We start from the raw sequence: 16,873 nt of genomic DNA, 5'->3' as shown, positions 1-16,873 counted from the left end.
CATATAAAGAATCTATAGTGAAGAAAGTCTGATAGGAAGATATTTACATACAAGAAAAAAGTAGATTGTGATATCATTTAAAATGTCAGAGTAAGATCCCATTATTGCATTGAAAAATACTGTTGTAATGATTAAACACACAACTTCCAATAGGACAAAACCACTATAGTGGGACGTTTGCTACCATCGAAGTATCTGTTAAAACCTGTATTATGAGGTAACCTGTGCAACGGGTGTGATGGGAATAGCACCAACTGCACAGGTTACCTGAATCAGTCACCACGGGACCCCTAATTTGGCACGAACTAGTTGTGTGACTGTTGTCATTAAATATCTGATGAACACTTTATGTGCAAGCAACTGTTAGGTGACATGAGGCAACAACAACAAGTCCTAAAAAGTCCTGGTAGAGCTAAGCCTCCTCCCCAAGCATCTGTTGTAAAACGCGGCAGGGTTCAGTGCTGATGTCAAGATGCCCGGGCACCGGGGAGAATTTTGAGAAGGCGTGCGGGACGTGGCATTTGCAATGCCCTGGACCGACGGTTCGCCCTCACTTGGCTTCTAGTTCCAGAGCTGAAGGGGAACGTGCTCAATGACACGACCTCCGAGCCTGGCCCATCACGCTCCTACGAGTACCGGTCCCCTCGGCTGTCTCTGCGCCAGTGTCTTCACCCCTTCGGCCCCTTCAATAAGGGGCTATGTTTCCCACACAGGAGCGTGTGAGGACCAGCATTTCCTGGCACCCACTACACTTGCCCAAGTACCGGAAGAGTAAACCTCGGTCCCTGCCCGGAGTTGACAGATACGACGCATAAGCCCCACGTGCACGGCAGCGATGGGAGGAAGAAGTGATGGACACTCGGACAACAGGCGTCCAAGCGCCTGGAACACGGGAAAATGTGGCCCACTCTGACCCACCGTCCCGCAGGGCACCGCAGAGCAGAGCCCGGCCCTGCGTGTGCTCTGCCTTGGGTGGCTCGACTCAGCCCCCTCCATCTGTCCGGGACGCCCTACCCCGACCCACGACCCGCCCCTCCGTGGGTCCGGACGCCCCTAACCCTCTATGCCAGTCCGGGCGCACCCTGGGAGATGTCATCGATGTGCTCGGCGCTCTCCTGAGTCGGCTCCGGGGAAGTGGGCGGGTCCGTTGCCTCAGGTGGTGTAACAGGCGCCAGGGAGAGCCAATGGCTTGTCGGCATAGTTCCACCCCTTCTCTCCGATTGGCCAGTTCTGGAAAGCCGCGGCTGTAGCCTCGGCAGGCGAGCTACAGTGGAACTCAGCCTTGGTCGTCGGCGCTGTGCGTTCGGTGCTCGCCGCTTCTCCGCTTCTCCACTCCTGCCGGGTCCGCCGCTGCCCCCGCCACCGCCATGGCCCAGTGAGTGACCGCCCGCGGGAACTTTCCGGGAGTCGGCTCGAAGGGTCGAACCGTCCCGGACGTCGCCTCGGCATCGTGGTGCCCAGAGCTCCGGATCTCCGGGGTTTCAGCCCCCTCTGGCTCTGGTCCCAGAACTCCCCGGATGCCGAGCCAGCCCCGAAGCCTCGCTTTTTCCTCGGAAACAGCCCTCTGCCTCCCGCGGCTGCGCGGGAGGATCCTCGTTGCTAGAAAGGGCGGGGGTGGGGGGCAGGCTTGGCTGAGGGAACCAGGGCACGATTGCGGGGGAGGGCGGGCTGGACGGTCGGTGGCTCTGCCGGCTGGGGCTTGTTCCCTCTGTGGGAGACCGGGACACATGGGACAGTCCTTGCCAGATAAGACTAGAGCCTCCGTGCTGTGAACACTCTCCTACGTGCGAGTTCAGTGCTTCCCAAGGGAATCGGAGGTCCCCGAAGTGGCAGAGTGGAGGGCGGTCTGCCTGCAGTTTCCCGGAAGGCTGTAGAGTGTAAAAGGGAGTAGGGGCCCCGAGAAGTTAAGACAAGTTATTACTCAGGCAAAGCCGGAAAACTCTGGTTCCCCGAGGTGGAATGGATTAAGTGGAACTTACACATTTCTCTTTGTTCCTTTTCCTGGTCTTTCAGAGCTGATATTGCACTGATTGGACTGGCTGTCATGGGCCAGAACTTAATTTTGAACATGAATGACCACGGCTTTGTGGTAAGTCACAAGGGACACGCTCTTCTCTTGCTGGTTCTTGGTGTGCATTAGCCTGAGTGCTGGTGACCGGCAGTTGTCAAAGATCCTGAAGAGCCTGGAGCGTGTTTCTCTTTATGTATTCCCTGCCTGTTGCTGCTTGTGACGATTTTGCAAAAGAAGGAGAAGGACCACTTTACACGTGGGTGTGGGAGGGCCAGTCCTGCAGTTCTCTGAGGAAGGAGAGTCCCACTAAATGTACCTTTCAGTTCTGTAAGGTTTGCAGCCAGATAAGCCTGTCAGTTCCAGAGGAGGAATCTTACTGGGTGCGCAGAGCTCTAAGTTTGTCACCTTGGGAGATCTGGGGAGAGGGAAAAGTTTAGTTGTGAATATGAGACTGGCTGGGCTAGATACACAGATTATCAGTGACAAAATTTGTCAGTCTGGAACCAGCTGGTTCCAGATTTGTCTGCTACCCAGAGAGTGACAGACACTGGGCTGATATGCCACAGGGTAGTTGACCTTCGCCTACACAGACAAGGCGGGGCAGAAGTCGGTTGCTGCTGTAGTGAAGGAGTGAAACAGGGTATGCTTGTGTCATTCTTGTATTATTTTCCATGTGAACAACTGTGAACCTACTCTTGCCCCACCCTGTCTTCCCTTCTCTGCCGTTTTGTCCCCTGAAAGTAACTTTACAGTATCCATCAGGGCAAGGCCAAGGCAGAGTCCACCCTCCTGAAAACCTTGGGCTGAGTAGAAATTTCACTGTCCCTTGGTCCACGGTCTGAGGGTCTTGTATGCCCTCGACCTCCTGATCGGCTTTTTGCCCTTTTAGGTCTGTGCTTTCAATAGGACAGTCTCCAAAGTTGATGATTTCTTGGCCAATGAGGCCAAAGGAACCAAAGTGGTCGGTGCTCACTCGCTGGAGGAGATGGTCTCCAAGCTGAAGAAGCCTCGGCGGATCATACTACTGGTGAAGGCCGGTCAAGCTGTCGATGACTTCATTGAAAAATTGGTGAGGCCAGCTCTGCTCCCAGCTGCTACCTGTGTGGCAGCTTGTCCCATTCTTTCCTTTAGCCATTTCACTTCTTTTTACTTAAGACATTTTCTCCCCTTCAGTTTCTGGATATGAACTGCTCCACTCCGACAAAATAATTGCTTAAATGGCTCAGTGTTGGTTCACTTGATTGGCCCTAATTAAGTAACAGCACATCCTCAGGTGGTAATAATTACATATATATAAAATTCTGAGGACATCAAGAAACATTCCCTTTTTTAAAAATTTTTAGAGAGAGAAAGAAAAACATCGATTTGCTTGTTTATACATACATTTGGTTGATTCTTGTGTGGGCCCTGACCAGGGAGTGAACCCACAACCTTGGTGTGTTGGGACGATGCTCTAACCAACTGAGCTGTTTGGCCCAGGACTCAAGAGACATTTCACTAAGAATTCATTAACAGGAGTAGACACGACACAGCCCCGGGCCACTGAGTGACCGGGCTGCGTCCTGAGAAACGCACTGTGAGGCAGCTTCTTCGCTGCGGGAATGTCACAGAGCACGCTTACGCGGACCTGGGTGGTTCGGTCTGACCTGTCACTCCGAGGCCGCCAGTCTCTACAGCACGTTCCTCTGCAAAACAGTGTGTGACCGAATCAAGCGCAAGAGAAAATGATACAATCGTGGGACGTGTGAAGTGTGAGGCTGCTGCCGCGGCACAGCGTGCTTTTCCATGGCAAGCATTTTTTTAATAAGTAGACTGACCACACTCTAAAATAACAATAAAAGTATAGTCTAGTGAATGCACAGACCGGTAACCTAGTCATTTGCCATCCAGGAGTTATATACTGTGCACGATTGTACACGCTATACTTTTATAGGACTGGCAGTGCAAATTTGTTTACACCAGCATCGGCACAAATGTGGGAGTATGATTTCTGCTAAAATGACTGGGACATTAAAAGGTGACAGGAATTTTTCAGCTCCATTATTTCCTTAAAAAATTTTTTACTTGTAATTTTAGAGAGGAAAGGAGAAGGAGAGGGACATTGACGTTTCGTTCCCCCCATTTATACTCTCATTGGCTGATCCCTGCAGCCTTGGTGCATCGGGGCGATGCTCTGACCAACCGAACTAGGTGGCCAGGCCTCCGTGGTGAACTTGTGGGCCTATCGTAGTACATGTGGTCCGTCGTTATGCGGTGCCTTAGTGGGCCATGTCGTGGACATTCAGAAGAACTTTGTTCTGTTGTTGTGTGTTGTGAATATTTAGTGCTGTTCACTAGTAAACCTTTGTGTCCAAATTCCGAAACTGATTTTATTTTTCTCCGTGTTCCTATAAAGCAACAGTTCTCAAATCATTGGAAAATTTAGTGTAATAGACAAGAGATCCCCTTCGGCAGTCCTAGCAACTGCACCCTGGGTACTTATCTTTGCATCTCACAATTTGTTGGCTTTAGGAAGTGTATCTTTTTTGGAGGAAGACAAATACGAATCTGGGCTGTGGTGGCCTTGCCAGGGCAGGTGGGTGGGTGCCTGGTGCCGAGTCCCCCAGAGGTCTGAGAGGCAGGCCTCACCCGTAGTCTGGTCCCCGGTCCTCAGCCGTGGCGAAGTGGGCATCACGGAGGTGCTGCGCCTGGTTCTGTAGGACCACGTGGTGGTCTGGTGCCCCACTGAGGCTTTCCTCCCCCACAGCCCCACTTTCAGGGCTGGGGGATGGCGGGCCCATTCCCGTGGGTGGTCATCACCACCTCTCGCTTGTGGGTTGTCCGTTCTTGTCCCAACTTGTTCCCACCGAAGCCCTGCTGGCCACTCTTTCCCTGGGGTGGTTGTGGCAGAGGCGCCGCTGCTGGGGACAGGAGCAGGTCCTGGTGGAAGCACTGCTACTGTAAGCTGTTTCTGGGGTGCCTGTAAGGCCCTTCCCTCAGCATACCCCTGGGAAAAGAGCACCCCGCATTAACTGGGAGGATTTTCCTCTCCCATGGTGAACGGAGACCTCATTGCCAGTGCCCTGCAGCCTCGGGGTGCTTTTCCCTGGGGACGGGGGGAGTACATGGATGGAGGGGAACTAGTGGAAATTATTTTCTTAGATAGTGAAAAACCATTCTGCAGTAAGAGCCCTGGGAGAACCAAGGCACTGGCCACCCGGAAGGAGTGTCTTGCGGGAAGCGTGGCGATAATAAACGGGCAGGGGCCAACCTTCCTTCTCTGGAGGAGCGGCGTGAACACTGCGCCCTTGCTGCAGGGGGAGGAGTTTGTGGCCACTGTGTTACCATGTTTAAGAAAAGCTGATCTAGGAAGGACAGCCTTGTGATAAGGGCACAGTGAGCTCTTGTGTAGCAAGCTGCCGAGCTGCTCTTGATTAGCTATAGACAGAATGGACTGGAACATGCTAGACTGTTCTTCAGCAGAGCAAGATGTTCCATGACGTTAGCTGAGCCGTGAAGGGGGAGACCAGTGGCGAATCAGAACGCCAGCCTGGCAGGCGTGCTCTAGGAGGCGGTCCTGTCCAGGCCTGGTGGGCGCAGAGCGCAGGCGGGTGGTGACGTTGGGTTACAGAACTGTCCGAGTGGGTTCTGTTTGCTGTAGAATCTTAGGGTGCTTCAGAGAAATGTCTCAGCTGGGGCGAGTTCTGACTGGGTTTGCTGGTCTGGTCTGGTATGTTTTGCCATTTTTCTCTTGCATGTCCTTGGGCCACCTTAATGCTGGCGTCTGGTTATAGGTGCCATTGCTGGACGCCGGTGACATCATCATCGATGGAGGAAATTCTGAATACAGGGATACCACGGTGAGTACCCTCCAGTCCAGTTCTCCCCGGCTCTGAGAACATTCTAGCAAAGGGTCAGCATTGCGCCTGTGGCAGAAGAGTGGCCTGGCCTTCAGTGGGGCTGGCTGTGGGGCCCCGTGCGGCCGTGCCCAGCCTTTGTTTCCCACGTGACGGAGGAGCTTCTCGCCCACCACGCACAGAACTCACGTGACTGCGACGTAGCCGCAGCAGGCGGAGCATTGACGTGAGCCTCCTTCTCTCGCCCTCTCCCACCGAGGCGGGGCCGGGCAGCGTCGAGGGACAGCTCATGCATGCAGGGAGGGGCCGGCAGGACCCCCAGGGCAGAGCGCGGCATGTTGCCCTCGCCCTAAACCGACTCCTCGCCGAGTCTTGGCGAACAGGGTCTCTTCCAGGAAGATGAGAATGTGTGTTTGGCCTCATTACTGCCTTTGGGGACGGGGTAGCTTTCTTAAACTTGGTGGATTTTTCTTTTTCTTTTTTTAAAGATTTTATTTATTTGTAGAGAGAGGGAAAGGGAGGGAGAAAGAGTGAGAGAAACATCAGTGTCGTGTGAGAGGAACATTGATCAGTTGCCTCTCGCATGCGTCTTGACCAGGGACCAGGCATGTGACTGGGAATCGAACTGGCGACCTGTCACTTTGTGGCCTGACCCCCAGCCATCTGAGCCACACCGGTCAGGGCGGATATTTCCTTTACGTCCGGAACTGAGGGGATCCCACTTCTCTAATGGGCGGGCTGTTCTTGGGTCCTCGGGTCACCCCGGTCAGATAGTGGACCCCCCAGCTGTCGCACCTCCTGTCATTCCCTGGGGGAAACTTACTTTACGGAAGCGTAACGGGTTATTTTCCCCCATTTAGAGACGATGCCGAGACCTGAAGGCCAAGGGAATCTTGTTTGTGGGGAGCGGCGTCAGTGGTGGCGAGGAAGGGGCTCGCTACGGCCCGTCGCTTATGCCCGGAGGGAACAAAGCGGCCTGGTGAGTGCGGGGCTTCAGCACAGGAGGCCGGACCTTTGACGGGGGGTGAGCCCTGGGCCCTTCTGCCGCTGACAGCCAGAGGCTGACAGCCAGAGGCGGCGCTGTGGTGGCTGCGTGGTGGAGGTCGGAGGTGCCGGAGACGCCTCTTCCGTCCGTGTGTCTTGTTGCTGTGGCCCAGTACACGCGCACGTCCCTCCTGTGCCTTTTCTCCCCGTTACTCCTGCCGAGACTGGTCCTGGAAGTTCTTACCGGGCCGGAGGGGCAGAGGCTCAGAGGAGGCAGTTCCGAGGACGTCCCGTGACCTGCCTGGCCCAGGAGCGCGGTCCGCCTCTCTAACTGATGTGTGGTCCCGAACTAACTTGACTCAGTCGTGGTGAGGGGTAGACAAACCTGACGGGGCCTCTGGGGCCTCTTCTGTCCCTAGGAATGAGGCGGAGACGTTTTTTTGTATTTTTAAAATATTTTATTTATGTATTTATTTTTAGAGAGAGGGGGAGGGAAGGAGAAAGACTGGGAGAGAAACATCAATGTGTGGTTGCCTCTCATGCATCCCCTGCTGGGACCTGGCCTGCAACCCAGGCATGTGCCCTGACTGGGAATGGAACTGCGATCCTCTGGTTCGCAGGCCCATGCTCAATCCACTGAGCAATACCAGCCAGGGCTGAGGTAGAGATTTTTTATTTGACTTGGAAAAAACAGGGTTCCCGCTGTTCCCTGTGTGGTACATGAGAGGAGGGGTCTGCCGTGGGAGGGGAGGTGGTCTGGGGAAGGAAGAGAAGGGCACGTGGGCGTGGGGTGGGGCGGACAGCAGCAGCAGCAGCAGCAGCAGCAGCGGATGGAGTCCAGGTGGAAAGGTGGGAGGAGCCGACCCTGCAGGACTTGGCCTGGGGGTGCCCGCCGCTGGGCCTGCAGGAAAAGGGAAGGCCAGATGGGGGCACGGGGCAGGAGCAGCGAGGAGAAAAGGAGGGCTCCTTTTGAGGGAGACGTGGAAAGGTCGTATTCTTTTCTAGATGAGTGTGATTTCCAAGCACTCTAGAATTACATCAGGCCTTGAAGGAAGGAGCGATCTAACGATCCCCAAAGGTGGAGGCCTTTTTGGGGTTCACTGTTCCCTACTTGCCCTCTCCAATGAGCTCTTCTGGGGGTTCGCTTCCAGGTGATAAATCTAGAAACAGAGGCCTTCCGGCTCCTCAAAAGCTTGAAGGTACTCATCTGGGGGTCCTTGCCCAGTGGGCTGTCAGAAGTGCAGGCAGTGCACGTGAAAATATTTGACCGGCAGGGGGGCTCCGGTTGCTAGTTACACACTTTCTCGCGTGGTCTGGTGGACGTGGAAGTGGCACTTTTACCTGAAACGCTGGGCAACGGATGAGTGGAGTTCTAAGGTGTGGGGCTGTCTTAGCTCCCTCACCCTGAGCGCCAACTTTGCAGCCCTGGCAGATTTTTGTGTCTTCACCAAAAACTTTGTGTGGAAGGCTTGGTCACCAGTGGGAGGACAGGAAGGCAAGGCGGGGTTGTTACGTCCTCCTGGGGGCGCTGTGCAAGGCGCGGTAGCAACTGCCTGGCTGATGAAAGGGGGTCTTGCAGAGGCAGCCCCCACTTTTTGTCTTCTCCAATCAGACAGTGTGCAGCCTCCTACTGGTTTACCTTGAGGTTTGGGTGCTTTGTTACTTTTTCCTGAGCACGGCCATCACCTATGAGAAAGAGAGAAGATTGGGGGGGTGGCGGCGTCCCGGAGCACGTCTTCCGGTCTCGGCCCACTAACCTGTGTGCTTTCTTTCCGCAGGCCCCACATCAAGACGATCTTCCAGGGTGTTGCCGCCAAAGTGGGGACCGGAGAGCCCTGCTGTGACTGGGCAAGTGCCGGGCTCCCCTTCCAGCCAGGCGCGACATGGCATGGTCATGACCAAGTGCACAGGGCCATCTGGGCCCCGCCTGGGTCCCAGAGGGTGGCCTTGTGGCATAAAGCTGCTGAATCTTTAAGTCGCTAGCACAGCTGGGTCCTGAAACACGTGCCTGTTACAGCCATGTCCGTGTATCTGAATGTGGTATTCGCAGCCTCGGGCTGGTTCTCAAAGCGGCCCTCTGCAAATCCCTTGCAAGATGGCTTCCTTAAAGAGGAACGAGGTGGGGGAAGTCAGCTCTTTTAGCCATATTTCTTCATGACGGAGGAAAGAATGTCAAAATCAAAAGCAGGGTTTGCTCACCTTAGCAGCTCTGTGCTTGAACAGAGGAGGCTGCGGCCTCTGGCCCTGGGCTTGCCACATGCACTTGTCCTTCCTGTGCTTTGTGTTGCTACTAAAATAAGTCGTGTCCCTGTTGCAGCCTCACTGGGCTCGGGAGACCCAGGTTGTGGTCCTGGCGCTCTGTGAACTAACCAGGTGGAGGGAGGCGAGGCACCTGCCCCGCGTGGACTTCAGTTTTCTCACCTGTAAACACGGGTGGGAGAGGACGGGCTCCCAGATCTAGCTCCCAGGCGCCTGTCATTGTAGATCGGCACCGGGTGTGCCACCTTGTCCTGTTGTATTCCTCTTACAAGCGAATCGTGTCTGCTTGTGGGTGGAGGGAGGCCAGGGCTGGGACTCGGAGCGTCGGCTCATTTTCCCTGTGACGTGGAGGGTTGGGAAGGGAGCGCTCATCCCCGACAGTAGAGAACTTACAATAAAAGCCCAGTACCTGCTTGTTAGATACACGTAGGATGAAATCAGGAAGAAAAAACACTTGTTGCCCTTACGTGTACCGTGCTCAATTCAGGCTTCCACAGTCTTACGGCTTAATGTCAGGGCATTGAAAACACTGGTGTCCACCCAGAGAGCACGGACTCCAGTTCCTTTTTTTTATTTTTATCTTTTAGTTCATTTTTGAAGTTAGAGGAAGGATGAAGTGAAGTAAGATGTTTTTAGCCAAGTTGCTTCATGGCCACAAAGTGTCAAAACCAGAGGGGGATAGACCAGCAGTGGGGACAGACAGAGGAAGTCTCTGACGTAAATGTCCCTGGTGGCGATGCGGACAGTGACTGCAGGACACGGGCCCACATGGCCAGTCCGCCGGGCAGGTGTCCCCGTCGTGGAAGGAGGGCGCATTAAAAGTTTGACCCCTGTCACTCCCCTTGTTCTGGTTCCTCGCCCGCTCAACAGTTTTCAGATAATGGGGCTTCCCACGTAGCTAGTCTGCAGGGAGGGAATGTGCTGACCGGACTGACCCCGAGACCCACAGTTAAAATTCTCATCAGATGTTCGTAAACTGCACTGCGGTTTTATACATCTTCCCAGCTCTGTTAGAAAGTCATTATCTTGATGACGCTGAGACCCTGGCAAGAACACGGTTCTGCGTTTTTACAAGGTTGTGAGCCAGACCTGCGGTCGAGGGGCCTTTGTATATCTCAGTAGCCTAAAAGTACAAGCAATTTAATTAGCCAACTTGTCACCTCCAGTGGCTAGAAGAGTGGGAACCCCCCAGCAGGGAATGGGGGCTGGAGGTGGGGAGTCACTTTTAATAACAATGAGAAAAAACAGAAATGTCGGCTAAAGAACTATAGGCACTTGCAGTGAATTTGGGGGTGTTGAAATCTTAGAGGAAAGAATTTGGAGTCAGTTTAAAATAACACCGGATCGAAGCTTGCGTTGCATTTTTATATATTGAGTCTCACTTTTAAAATACTGCAAAATACTGTTTGCCTCACACGTGTCCCGTTTGGGGCCAGAGTCTCGCTGAGGACTTGGGCGTGGGCTTTCCTGGCCTCTGCTCTCTGACGGTGCTTGTGTCTCCGACAGGTGGGCGAGGAGGGAGCGGGACACTTCGTGAAGATGGTGCACAACGGCATCGAGTATGGGGACATGCAGCTGATCTGCGAGGCCTACCACCTGATGAAGGACGTCCTGGGCATGGGGCACAGCGAGATGGCGCAGGTGGGTGCGCCCCGGCGCCGCCCGCAGTGACGGCGAAGCCTGCCTTGTTCTTTCTCCTTTGGTGGCTCTGGCGGCCCAGAAGGACTCAGCCTGATGTAAGGGAAGCAGGCCTTGTGTTACAAGACGGTCAAGTACGAGCTAGTCCCTGAGCCAGCAGCTCCCACCACTGTGTGACCCTGCCTGTGTGTGGAGCGCCATCCTTCCCAGGCTTGTCTCATGGGACCCCGCCATGGCCCGTGGGGGGGGCTGCAGCAAAGCTTGCTTTTCTGATCAGACTGGGGCTGGCTTTTGACAGCCTTTCCCTCAACATGTTGTGACAAAAATGCTCGCACACGGCGGAGGTGAGAGTCTGCACCCCCGCAGCAGACTACGGGGGTTCTGCCACTGATGTTGGACTGACTGCACTTGCTGCGTCACGCTCTGCCCCCTCCTCTCTCGGTTTAATCTTTGTTCAGCATGTTTCAGAGTAAGCCGCGGGCATCAGGAGTCTTTTCTCTAAAGGCTTCAGCATTGATTAGGTAAACCCATATCTTAATTGACACCGCAGGGAGGTAACCACCTTCGTTCGCCAGCAAACTCCGTTCCTGAGTCCCGCCGCTCAGTGTCCCCATGTCTTTTTTCCAGAGACGCAGTTTCCTCTTTTCTACGCTGGTGCCATCCCCACTCACTCCGTTTCACTGGCGTGCCCTTACTGTTCTTTCCGGAACAGTCTGACTTAGTTTTCTTATTTATTTATTATTTAAAAATGTATTTTAAAGAGAGAAACAGTGATTTGTTATTCCACTTATTTATGCATTCCTATGCCCTGACCGGGGATCAAACCTGCAACCTTGGCGAGCTCCCGGGCCAGGGCTAATGTAGTTTTTATAGAAACAGTGCCTTTGTGGTGCAGGTTCATGTTTAATTGATTAACATACTACTTAGTGTATTCATTTAGTGTATGTAGAGGAGGGCTTTAATACGTGCTGGGCACCGTTCTGAATGCTGGAGGGATAATAGTTAAAAAACAAAAATGGAGTCCCTGTCCTCACGGAGGCGGGGAGACAGCTGGTTCGGTGCAGAACATGAAACTAGCGCTATCGTAAAGGATAGGACCCCGGCGGAAGAGGTCCACCTGGATCAGGCAGTCAAGGAAGGCGCCTGAGGAGGTGACAGGCACAGGCACCCACGAGAGGGGAGGGGAGAGCAGTGGGGTCAGAAAGCGCCGTTGACCCTTGGCCAGCGGCAGCCCCAGCAGGTGGGCGCAGGCGCATCGGCCGCACTGGTCAGAGAGGCGGCCTGTTGGCCCGGAAATGCCGAGCAGACTGAGCGTGGGCCGGCGCTGGCGGAGGGAAAGCCCTGCCTGATCCTTGTCTCTCACGTCCTGCACTTAGGCATTTGAGGACTGGAATAAGACGGAGCTAGACTCGTTCCTGATCGAGATCACGGCCAATATCCTCAAGTTCCAAGACAGCGACGGCACTCCCCTGCTGCCCAAGATCAGGGACAGCGCCGGGCAGAAGGGCACGGGAAAATGGACCGCCATCTCGGCCTTGGAGTATGGCGTGCCCGTCACCCTCATCGGTAATGTGCGGCGACTTTTCTCTGGGTCTGTGCCGCCCCGTTCGAACGACTTGCCGTCCTGGGAGGAGTGGTGCAGACAGGCCCCGAGACCCGGGCCTGTCCTGAGAGAGCAAGCGTTCTGCCCCAGGCGGCCTCCAGGGGGCCTCCCGCTCTTGGCCTGTGAATCCACCGTGGCCAGGAGCCTCGAGTGGCTTTGAGTCTCTTCTCTGTGACCCTCTTCTCAGTCGTGGGAGCTGTGTGGCAACTTTAGACCTTCCTGTCTTACCCAGACCCAGTTGGGTCTTTGGGATAGTTTTAGTGGTTTAGGGATAGGTTAGTGATTTAATCCTAGTCAGTGACCTAAATCTTTTTAATGGGCAAAGGAACTAGTTTTTCATACAAAAGTTCACAAGGTAACATCATTTTATATACTTGGCATTTATTGTTTTGGGCTGAGGTTTTCCTCCCCAAAATAAAAAAATGTTACCTGTACATCTCAAGCCCCTTAATATTCTTTTCCTAAGTTGCTTCCCTTCTTTTGGGAGAAAACTCGAAGTGACTGTGCATCCTGGTCCCTGTTTTTTATCTTATATTCACAGCAAAGCTCAAACTCAGAACAACGTACTGGGAAGGAAATAATGAAACAAGTAAATGACAGATAATAAGAGGGCTAACAAAGCTACCAGTAGATGCTTTAAAACAGAACAGCTACACTTCTGGCAGATTGAAAGGGAGAGTGAAGAAAGGTGCCTAGTGTGTTTGGTGAACCTCTGCTCCCGGCTGAATGGCTTCCCTGTAACAAAGCAGAAGATCTTGTTCTCCCAGAGACGGTTGCCTTCCCGGGCTGGGCTCCTGCCTCCTTTCGATTTCCTAGTGGACCCAGTGACCCGGGTGGTGGGAAGGCCCCCAGTTCAGGAGGGAAGGAGGTTGCTTGGTCCCACTCTGTGGAAGGGAAGTGGCTGCTTTTTAGCTGATTTGAGTGACACCATAGGTGGGGACCAAGGAGATAATAGCTCGGAGCAGTTTATTCATTGCTGACTCAAGTATGAGAATATTAGTCTCGAAGAGAATTCTGCCCTCGCCAGAGACTGTGCCCTTTCCACCAGTTGAAGGCAGACTCGGGCTGCTGCCTGGGTGGTTGCCCATTGTCTGCAGGACTAAGGGGAAGCCAGCCCTCCGGGCAACCCGGTTGCGCCACAACCACCTCCTTGCGCCACTTCTTACAAAGCTCCTGTCCACGAATGCTCGGTCATGGCGCGTGCGCAGCAGGAGCCACAGCAGGGGCACCGGCACCGCCTCCATCCGATCGCAGTGTGAGTCGTCCCGTGGCAGGCAGCCTTTTCCGAGGGGCTGGAGCTGGAGGACGCCGAGTGTCTGACACTGAAGTGCTGGTGTGAAATGTTTCTCATTCCAGTGAAGTCACACTGCGAAACTGGGGGGGTGACCGTGGACGCACGGAACACTAAACTGGGGGCAGGCCTCATCTCACGGCGCCCCCGTTTTACACACGGGGGGCGAGCCTTCCACCCGCAGAGAGGGGACGGCTCGCTTTACTGAGACGCTCGCCTTGTCTCGGGGGTCTGGGACCGCACGCACCCCCGCAGCTGCGGCCTGCCTGGGCAGGGGTTGGGGCACGGGGGGCTGCTTCCCCGAAGTCACTGCCCATTGACAGGTGCTGCAGAGGAAAATAAACTGCGTCTTTGGTGAGCGTTTAAAAATTAAAGTCCTTGTAACTGAAATAGAAATTTTACTCATGGGCCAACACTGAGTAACTCTGGATAACAGTGGTTTTACCAACTTTCTTTGTTTTATCCCCGAAAAGTCTTCTCTGGATTTCATGTTGACATTCATGGTTGGATCCCTGTGTTTCAGTTGGAGAAATGACTTGAAGGTTTGGTTACCAAGTCAACCGTGTAGAGCTTTTTATAAAACTTTTTTCTGATCCGGGTGAAATTCTGTGGCCTGAGGTTGAGACTTTCAGGCCTCGGAACAACCGGAAGTCTTCTTGCTGTGTGTCCTCTGTGTCACGCACTTCTGTGCCAACTTTGGTCACATGTTGTCTCCCCGCCCGCCCGGTGCAGGAGAAGCGGTCTTCGCCCGATGCTTGTCGTCTCTGAAGGACGAGAGGATTCAAGCCAGCAAAAAGCTCGGGGGGCCTCGGAAGACCCAGTTTAAAGGCGATAAGAAGTCGTTCCTGGAGGACATCCGCAAGGTGGGGCGCCGTCCCTGGCAGTCGCCGTGGTTTGGGGTGGGGGTGGGGTGGGGCTGTTTCAGGAGAACAGATAGGCCACAGGGTGGAGGTCGAGTCAAGGGCAGCTTCCCTGGTCTCGTTCACAGCCTCTCCCACCCCTTGTCCTTGTGGGGTCTGCGCTGCTAGGGTGCGGGGTGGTGCTAGTAGGCACAGGGTCGCTTTGCTGATCGCAGCGCTGACCGGTCCGCGCACTGTCCTTCAGGCCCTCTACGCGTCCAAGATCATCTCTTACGCCCAAGGCTTCATGCTCCTGCGACAGGCAGCCACTGAATTTGGCTGGACCCTCAACTACGGTGGCATTGCCTTGATGTGGAGAGGGGGCTGCATCATCAGAAGGTCCGTGGCAGGGGCGGGGCCTGCCGGGCTGGAGGGTGGGGGTCCGAGGGCATTGCCGACGTGTCCCTGTAAGTGGTGCCCCTCGTCCTCTCACGGGTACACGACACGGCCACAGGACCCATGTCGATGGTCATGTCCCACTGGCCAGAAAGTCCATTTAGCTTTTTCTGTAAAATAAGACATTTTCATTTTCACCAATAACTTGATCGATGTGGATATTTTGAGTATGTTGGCTGTTGCCCACTGTTCGGTTTTACGGGGTGGAGGTCAAGGCTGCTGCTAAACGTCTTGCCGTGCATCGGACAGCCCTGCAGCAGACCACGTGGGACACGTGTGCTCAGCCACAGCACCTTTGCCATCACCGCACAAATCTTTTCTTGTGTTTCAGTTACGTTTTTACCTTTGTTGAAATAATAGAGCTTAATGCGCCAAAAGTGATACATATATTCTTCTATCCGGATTATTAAAATGGCTGCACAAAAATTCGCCAGTTTTGGTAGGTTTTTTAAAGTGCACAGCTGATACAACAGCTGTCACAGTACAGTCTAACAAAATTGTTTCCAAGGAAGTTAAAGTCCACTAAGTGCTATTGGCCAACGCAGCAGATTGTCCACACTGCGCTTTCCAAAGCGCTTCTGTGAGTGGGCTCCTGCCCTTGGCCCGCCTCCTGGACTTGGGCTCCACACAGCCCGCTCTCAGGGCTGACGAGTGTAACTCTGTTCCCCTCCGGGTGTGTATCAGCTTCCGGCTTCCTTCCCCTGCTTTCCGCCCAGCAGCCAGCCTGCCGTAGTTAGGGTTCATTGACTTCTTCCCTCGGATTATTTCAGCGTATTCCTAGGAAAGATCAAAGATGCCTTTGACCGCAACCCAGGACTTCAGAACCTGCTGCTGGACGACTTCTTCAAGTCAGCTGTCGAAGACTGCCAGGTGGGTGGCCCAGAGCTGGGTGCGGGACTCTCTCTGGGCTCCGATAGGGGCATCTGATGGGAGGGTCTGCGGCCCTCGGGGGAGACACTCACCTGGGCTGTGGGCCTCTTGCTTCCCGCGCAGGACTCCTGGCGGCGGGCGGTCAGCACGGGCGTCCAGGCGGGCATCCCCATGCCCTGCTTCACCACGGCTCTCGCCTTCTATGACGGCTACAGGCACGAGATGCTGCCAGCCAACCTGATCCAGGTGAGCTTCGGGAGGCGGCGGCGACCCGAGGGCGGCCGTGCGCCTGCCTGCGTATCATCCTGACCAACCCACTTCTTGTTTTCTAGGCTCAGCGGGATTACTTCGGGGCGCACACCTACGAACTCTTAGCCAAACCAGGGAAGTTCATCCACACTAACTGGACCGGCCACGGGGGCAGCGTGTCCTCGTCCTCCTACAACGCCTAGGCCGGGCCGCCCGCCTACCCACCCACGCAGTTCCACCGTCGGGGCCTTCTGTCCGCCACACAGCTCCGCTCACACGGCCCTCTGCCCCACTTTCTGCGCAGATCTTTAATAGTGTTGTAAGAGACTCCTGAAAAGTCACCCCGAGCTCACCTGGGGGGCAGCGGTTCTGTGAGAGCCGTCCCGCCCCCTGCCCTTGCTGCCCGGGACCAACGGGGCATCGCCGTGTGCCCCCTGAAGCAGCCCCCCGTCCGTGCGTCCCTGTGGATCAGGGAGACCCCGAGCTTGCCTCGATGGAGACCACAGAGGAGGGATTGGGTCCTTTTTATCATGCAGCTGAGTCCCCTTTTCCTCCACGTAATAAAAGCCACCTTGTATTTCTCCAGACTCTCGAGTCCTCTCTCCTTCCCCACTCCGAGCTGACGCCCCTGGCACGAGACATTTCAGTCAAGTTTGCTTCTTTCCAGCCTTGTCTTTTCCTCTGTGTTAAAAAAAAAAAGATCCCAGAGTAAGGCAAGAACCTTGGAAGTTGGGGTAATGATTAACTTTGCAGGAAAGGGCGGGAGGTGGCAGGGACAGGGACCGGAAGGTGTTGGTAATTTTTTTCCCTTGGACAGTAGGTATATGAGTGCTCATG

The 16,873-nt window shown here is 54.5% G+C and overlaps 1 protein-coding gene across 1 annotated transcript; it reads left to right on the top strand.

Moving 5' to 3' along the window:
* The first annotated feature begins 1,251 nt into the window (after nucleotides 1-1,251).
* PGD (phosphogluconate dehydrogenase) lies at nucleotides 1,252-16,621 on the top strand. The gene is made up of 13 exons (XM_037165656.2): nucleotides 1,252-1,375; nucleotides 2,014-2,089; nucleotides 2,901-3,080; nucleotides 5,785-5,850; nucleotides 6,708-6,826; nucleotides 8,610-8,679; nucleotides 10,597-10,731; nucleotides 12,105-12,294; nucleotides 14,355-14,485; nucleotides 14,727-14,860; nucleotides 15,688-15,787; nucleotides 15,911-16,033; nucleotides 16,120-16,621. Exons 1-13 carry the CDS (start codon nucleotides 1,368-1,370, stop codon nucleotides 16,237-16,239), a joined length of 1,452 nt encoding a protein of 483 aa, XP_037021551.1. The 5' UTR covers nucleotides 1,252-1,367; the 3' UTR covers nucleotides 16,240-16,621.
* The last annotated feature ends 252 nt before the right edge of the window (nucleotides 16,622-16,873 follow it).

This window comes from Artibeus jamaicensis, unplaced genomic scaffold (genome assembly GCF_021234435.1).
Source record: "Artibeus jamaicensis isolate MK-2021 breed Jamaican fruit bat unplaced genomic scaffold, CSHL_Jam_final scaffold_847, whole genome shotgun sequence".
NCBI classification, from domain to species: domain Eukaryota; kingdom Metazoa; phylum Chordata; class Mammalia; order Chiroptera; family Phyllostomidae; genus Artibeus; species Artibeus jamaicensis.
This window is presented reverse-complemented; position numbering and strand designations above follow the sequence as displayed.